The 7,821-nt window shown below is 30.8% G+C and overlaps 1 protein-coding gene and 1 non-coding gene across 2 annotated transcripts; one reads left to right on the forward strand and one right to left on the reverse strand.

The window, feature by feature from the left end:
* Nucleotides 1-5,203: 5,203 nt before the first annotated feature.
* Nucleotides 5,204-7,093, forward strand: LOC115700155 (uncharacterized). The gene has a single exon (XM_061102308.1). It carries the CDS (start codon nucleotides 5,204-5,206, stop codon nucleotides 7,091-7,093), a length of 1,890 nt encoding a protein of 629 aa, XP_060958291.1.
* Nucleotides 5,591-5,697, reverse strand: LOC133030680 (small nucleolar RNA R71). Its single transcript, XR_009684227.1, has one exon. It is a non-coding gene; the product is annotated as a small nucleolar RNA R71 (small nucleolar RNA).
* Nucleotides 7,094-7,821: the final 728 nt, after the last annotated feature.

Raw genomic sequence — 7,821 nt, forward strand, 5'->3', positions numbered from 1 at the left:
AAAACTAGGGTTTTTGAAATTTCCCCAGCCGGTAGACCGGTTGCCCAACCGGAATTCCGGTTCTGGGAATTTTCGAAACCCATCCTGAATTTCGGATGCACAACCGGAATTCCAGTTCCTCGCAGAAAACATTCAAAAATTCACACTTTGCTCAAATCAACTCCAAACCATACCAAAACTTCCAGACCTGTTCTAAACATCCTATAGAACAATTCTAAAGCATCAAACTCACCCAGATTGCACAAAAACAAAAAGTGCCATTAAAGCCCAAGCTTTGAGTTTCAAAACTCAAACTTGGTTAAAATCAACTAACATGCATCCAAATCAAATTAAACCTACTTAATCATGCATATAAAAGCTTCTGAAAACACAAGAATTCGACCTCAGCAAACACAGGAACAAAACTCACAATTTCATGTTGAAAACTCAAGCTTTTGCATAGAAAATTCATAACTCAAGCAACCTAACTATCATGCATTAATAATAGCTCAATTATCCTCAACTTAACATGCTTAAATCTCTGAAAATATAAACAAAATACAGCAGCAACAACATCCATTTATCATGCATGCAACACACCATTTTCATAAAAAATTCAATAAACTTAAAGAGGAAAAGATGAGGAGCTAACCTAGCTTGGATTAAACACACATGAACCTTGAATCCACAAAGAAAGAGGAGCAACCAGCTGCTCCTAGGGCCGAAATAGAGAGAGGACTTTGAGAGAGAAAGAGTTTTGAAATTTTTCTAACTTTGTAATTTTTTTGGTAAAATGAAATAAAAAGCTAATAAACATATAACCACTTCATTTCAGCCAATAGTAACATAAATAAACATATATAATTCATTTACTAGGTCCACTAAAGGACAAAATATCATTGGGGCAAAAAGACTATTTTGCCCCTCAACACTAAAATAACATAAATAACACTAAAGGGGTATTTTTGGGAAATTCTAAATTCCCGACCATTCCCGACATTTCCAAAGTCTAATAAACCGTCCCAATCTACTAGCATACTAAGTTGTGATTTTACTGAGCCAAACACCGATTTCCATGTTACCGGGCACCGGAAATGCAAAATTATGAAAACTACTAAATGACATAAGAATGCATCTCTGAATTCAATAATAACAGTATAATAAATTATTTAAATAGCTATAAATAATTTCATAATTAAACGTGATTAACTGCTAATTTCCAAATTAAACTAAGCGGTCTTTACATAAGTATTTCGAAAATAAAATTTTATACTTTCATTTTCAAAATACAATAAATATATTCTCATGAAAATTTAATTTGAGTTGCAAATTAATTTAAATTAATACAACTTAAATTAATTTTCTTAATATTAATATATAAAAATTTCTACTAAAATGGAAATAATTCAATTTATTTCAATCACCATCTATGTATAATTTTATAAATATTAAATTAAATTCTAATTTCGAATTTTAATTCTAAATTTGAATTTAATGAATATATTTTATTAAAATAATAAAGAAAATACATTTTAAAGAATGAGCTTTATTATTATTAAGATATTCGATCTCCATTGTTGGTTTTACATAGCGTTTGTTTTAGTGAGTAATCCTCCCTAATGGAGGAACGTTCATTAGCAATTTTGCACCGTTTAATCTCAAAAGATAAGTAGCTTTGTAAGTGTTTTATATGGTATGGATCACCCTAATGGTGGCGACTATTGTGACAAGCTCCAAATTGGTTTTTATTTCTATATCTCTTTTCTTTTAAACTTTGTAATTTTTGCACAATTCTTTATGAGTTAATTTTTATTTTGCTAGAATTATTTTGTTGACTTAAATTGTGATTTGGTATTTTATTGCTATGTTTAGTGAATTGGTTTTGTTCATTCGAGAGTGTTTATTGTGCAATTACTTACTTTTGCTTGATCACCATTAGTAAGTAGTAGCTAATCTTGATTTTGGAAAAAATAGGGTTAGTGGAATTGCTTGAATGATGCATGAATATCAACTTGAAAAAGTGTGATTTGTAAATAGCATAGGAATGTGTTATTTACCTTGTATGACTTGAAGGAATTGTGCTTAAATTGGTATTCTTAAAATTAATTGGGCATAGGAATATGTTAATTAATTAGAAAATCAAACCATAAACACTTTGGAAAAAGGATTATGACATTTTAAATTCCTAGTTGACATTATCAATTTACAACAATACTCATTAGCACCATTATATCAACTTTGCATTTTTTAGGTCAATCTAATAGTTCTAGCTTGTTTTATTCATAGTTTGTGTTTGTTAATTTTTTCTTACATATTCTCATCACTTTATTTTATTTTATTTTATTTTATTTGTTGAAACCAATTTGTGAGTAATTAGTTTTATAAATTAATTTCCAATTTTCAATCCCTGTGGAGACGATACTCGATTTATCACTTTATTACTTGTTACTTTTTACGATTGGTTTAGTTCTTGAATTTTTAATTAATTTATTAAGTTTTTAATTATTTTTAAATTTATTAGCTTTATTGTAATATTATATGTTTTTGTATATTTTTATAATTAATTTGTGATAATATGTTATGTAGTATTTATTTTTTAATTTTATTTTAATTTTCTAATTAATTTTATGTATTTTTAGGTGTATTTGGTAGAAAAAGATTGGGATTAAATTGAAGAAATATTGGAGAAATGGAGTTAAAAGTGGAATTTTCAAAAGAAAATCTGAACTGGCCTCAAGCAAATCCCATCTCTCGGTCAGCCCTTTGACCCAATCCACGCCGTCCATCAAATGATCCAGCGACTCCCATGCGTGCGTGAGCCACACTCCAGACAGGCGCAAGTGGTGCGCCAGACCTGCCTTCATTCCGCGTGGGACCCAGCCGAAGCAGCTCCTGCCAACCAGCGTGCGCCACGTCCCCAGCCGTCAGCTCCAGTCCTCCAACCCGAGCTTGCCACGTGTACCTGCTGAGAACAAAGAAATAAAAGGCAGTTAAATTAATTGCTTTATTCCTATTTTCTGATGACATAAAAAACCAAAAATCCATATTTTCTTCCACAACTTACACTAAAATATCTACTTTCTCTTCCCAATTTATTTCACCTAAATATACCTTCCTAATTTATTTTTACCCTATCCTTTTCACTATTTTTTCCATCCAAACAAACATTTATATTTTCCAATACTCTTACACATACTCTATTTATCCCTTCTCTTCCCAACACTAATTAAATTAATCATTTTATTTTATTTTATTTTGATTAATTTAATTCTCTAATTTTGCTTATAAATATGGTGTTGGAAGACCATTTCAAAAACACATCTCTTCACCCCCCTAAACACCTCTTCAACCCAAAACACTTCTCCATTCCACACTCTTCATTTTCACCATTTTCTTTCTACCATTTTTACATTTTGAAGAGCATGTCAAGTATGTTTATCTTTTGTAATTTTTATCTAGTTATGAGCTTCTAATCTTTTTTCAAGATTATTAAGATGTTGAAGCAAAATGTAACTAGATAGTGTTTATGTTTGTATGTTTATTTCCCATTTGTGTTATAAAGTTCATGGATTTTTCTATCAAAAATATGTCTTTTTCATCTTCAATATCATGTATTTTTTATTGTTAAAGTATATTTCCACTTAGTTCTTCATTATGCAAAATATAATACTCTTTGATTAAACGTCTTTCATTAAATTATTTACATCTAATTCTTAGAATATAAGTGTTATATTTTGCCTAAAAATAGTTTCTTTGATTTTGTGTAGTTTCATTAAATTGTAACACATTTAATGCTTAGAAATTATACATTTTATAAGTGAAGAAAAATCCTACCTTTTTGAAAATAACTTGTACTTAAATGAAAAATATATTTTGGAAAATATGTTGTGATTTATTTCAACTATATCTAAAACTTGGGAATCAATATACTTATAAATATTGTTGAACTTGCATTTTGTGGATTCTAATATCTTAATAATCTTATTTTACACATCTTATTTGAAAATTATTTTCATACTCACTCATCTTTAATCTTAAGTATTTTAGTTACTTGTCTTTTATTTTATTTTACAAAACTAAAATCCCATCAAATATTTGGAGCTAGGTTAGAATATTCTTATTTTGTTTGAATTAGTTTCTTTTGATGTTAGTCAACTCCCATGGGTTCGACCTTGCACTTACATGAACACTATATTCCAAAACGATTCGTGCACTTGCGAGTATTAATATTAAATCACTCACTTTTGAGAACAACAAGTTTTTGGCGCCGTTGCCGGGGAGTTGCAAGAAAGAAACGATCTTTCTACAAGGTAAGTAATACTCTTCTACTAGTTATTTTTTTTTTCTTCTTTTCTCATTTTCATCAAAAAAAAAAAGTTAAAAAAAAATATATCGAAAAAAATATTGAAAAAAAAGAAAGTGATACATATATTGTTATAGATTTTATATTATATATTATACTATATATATACATATTTATTGGTAGTTGATGGCATTTTGTGCCTCCTACATTTTTGTTAGTTGAGTGCATTTTGTGCCTCCTACATACTTGATAATTGAGTGCATTTTTGCCTCCTATTATATCTCTACTAGTGATGGCATTAGTGCCTCCTAGCTTTTCTTTTTGTTTATCATTTTAGTTGATGGCATCTTGTGCCTCCTAAAATCTTATTATTATTAGTATTATTATTATAGTTGGTTGATGGCATTTTGTGCCTCCTAACTTTTATAACTATCTATTATTATTATTGTCATTTTTTTATTGTATTTATTTAGTTGTAATTTTATTTACTTTGCTTAAGAAAATACTTGAAAAAATTTAAAACAAAGCTTGTTCTTTCAACATAAGCAATTTTTGCTTAAAGGAAATTTGGCAAAGTTCCCATCCACACTTAATAATTAACCCCGGGGAGTTTTTATTAAGTTGTGAGTAAGTGGAATCAAATAGGCCTGGGAACAAGTCAAACAAAAAAAAAACTGAAAAATTGAAAAATTTTAAAAATCAAAATCTCTTCGTGTTATAAGTATGCTCTGTGGTTGCGGTTTATAACTAATCTTCCACATCAGAAATTTGTCTTCTTGAGATTATTTTGTGTTACTTTGTGTTTCTTTGTGAAATTTGTGACATTGCATGCATCATTGGGATCGTGATTCTAAAAATCGTTTGGTAAAAAAAGTAGTAACTTTAGGTGAAATTGAAAGTATTTTTGAAAATCTAAGCATAATGGAACAAGAACCTAATATTGCGCAAGAAAAAATGCTCCTTGAATATTTTTCACCTATTTCATCTAATGCTCCATCATGCATTGTTTTGCCTACTACTAATGCCACTCATTTTGAACTTAAACCTTCAATCATCCAATTGTTGCCTTCTTTTTATTGTTTAGAAAGAGAAGATCCTTACATGCATGTAAAAGATTTCTTGGATATTTGCTCAACTTTTCGTTTTCAAAATTTTTCGGATGAATCGGTTAAGCTTAGGTTGTTTCCTTATTCTTTAAAAGATAAAGCCAAAGCTTGGTTAAACTCACTTCCAACCGGAACCATAACAACTTGGGATCAACCTTTTAATAAATTTCTTGCAAAAATTTTCCCCATGTCCAAAACTGATAATTTAAGAAGAGAAATCTCCGAATTTTCTCAAAAAGATAATGAAGAATTTTATGAATGTTGGGAAAGATTTAAAGATTTATTATTAATATGCCCCCACCATGGTTTTGAAAAATGGAGACTTGTAAAATATTTTTATGATGGTTTAACCCCTTCAAACCGACAAATGATTCAATCTATGCATACCAGAATATTTTTGAAATTACAAGGGCAAGAGGCTTGGGAAGCTCTTGAAGAATTGTCTGTTAATTCACAACAATGGAATTATTCTGAGCCTAGGTCTACAGCAAATAATTCACCTAAAAGAGGAGGAAAATATGAAATTATAGAAGAAACTGATTTGAGAACATCTTTTGAAAAATTAGCAAGAAAAGTAGAAGCCTTAGTCATAAGTCAAACTATGAATTCTCATGTTCAACCGAAAAAAGATGTTTATGCTAGTACTTGTCATAATGATCAATCATGTCCTTCTTTTCTTGAAACATTTTCTGAAGAGGCTAATGCATTACATTCATATGGTAAACCAAATCACAGCCCATTTTCTAACACATACAATCCTAATTGGAGAAACCATCCCAATTTTTCATGGAGACAAAACCAACCACAAATGAACCAAGGAAACCAATTCAACATGCCAAATCTGAATCATGCCCAACCAAGTCAACCTTACCCTCCACAAAGAAAGCCTTCCTTAGAAGACACTTTACAACAATTCATGCAATCCACCAAACAAATCATGCAAAATCAGTCTCAATCCATTGCCAAACTTGAGACACAATTGGGTCAACTTGCCAATGCCGTAACTGAGAGAGAAAAAGGAAGAATTCCTAGCCAACCCGTCCCAAATCCTAAAGGCCAATATGAAGTAGGAGTTCCTAGTCATAAAGAAGAAGCCAAGTCTATTTCAATGCTTAGGTCCGAAAAACAAATTGCCAAACCCGATTACATACCTCAAGTTGAAAAAGACCAAAGCCAACCTCAAATTTCCAACACAAATGACTTGTCAAAAGATAATGATCAAATTCTTCCTTCCATTCCAAAAGCTCCTTTTCCACAAAGATTACTTCCACTCAAGAAAGGCAACCAATATAGTGACATCTTAGAAGTAATCAAACAAGTAAGTATCAACATTCCATTCTTAGATGCCATTAAACAAATTCCTGCCTACTCCAAATTCTTGAAAGACCTTTGCACTATTAAAAGAAACACTAATGTTCCAAAAAAGGCATTTTTAACTGAACAAGTTAGCTCCATTCAATATAAAAGCCTTGTGAAATATAAAGATCCTGGTTGTCCAACAATTTCATGCATCATTGGTGATCATTTTATTAACAAAGCTTTACTTGATTTAGGAGCTAGTGTGAATTTATTGCCTTATTCTGTTTATAAGCAACTTGGTCTAGGAGAATTAAAACCAACTTCTATAACACTTCAATTAGTTGATCGTTCTGTGAAAATTCCTAGAGGTATTATAAAAGATGTTTTAATTAAAGTGGATAAATAAGAAGCAAAGTTGTTAGATATCCTTAGAAAACATAAAAAGGCCATAGGTTGGACCATGGGAGACATTAAGGGAATTAGCCCAACTGTGTGCATGCATAGAATTCATTTAGAAGAAAATGCTAAGCCCTCACGATAAAGTCAAAGAAGATTAAATCCAAACATGAAAGAGGTAGTAAGAGATGATGTAATTAAAATGTTAGATGTAGGGATCATTTACCCAATTTCTGACAGTCCATGGGTTAGTCCAGTTCAAGTTGTTCCAAAAAAGTCTGGGATCACTGTTGTTAAAAATGAACAAAATGAGTTAATCCCCACTAGAGTGCAAACTGGGTGGAGAGTGTGTATAGACTATAGAAAGTTGAACAGTGTCACTAGGAAAGACCACTTTCCTTTACCCTTCATTGACCAAATGCTTGAAAGGTTAGCTGGCCATGCCTATTATTGCTTTCTTGATGGGTATTCGGGATATAACAAAATCCCTATTGCCCCCTAAGATCAAGAAAAGACTACCTTTACTTGCCCTTTTGGAACCTTTGCATATCGTCGCATGCCTTTTGGTCTTTGTAATGCTCCTGCAACATTTCAAAGATGTATGATTGCAATATTTTCGGATATGGCTGAAAGAAATCTTGAAGTATTTATGGATGATTTTTCTGTGTTCAGAAATTCTTTTGATGATTGTTTGTACCATCTTTCTCTTGTTTTAATTCGTTGCAAAGAAATGAATTT

The sequence above is a fragment of the Cannabis sativa genome, chromosome 8, assembly GCF_029168945.1.
Source record: "Cannabis sativa cultivar Pink pepper isolate KNU-18-1 chromosome 8, ASM2916894v1, whole genome shotgun sequence".
Lineage (NCBI taxonomy): Eukaryota > Viridiplantae > Streptophyta > Magnoliopsida > Rosales > Cannabaceae > Cannabis > Cannabis sativa.

Coding starts and splice junctions, on each gene's coding strand:
- LOC115700155 (XM_061102308.1), top strand. CDS start 5,204: ATGGAACAAGAACCTAATATTGCGCAAGAAAAAATGCTCCTTGAATAT.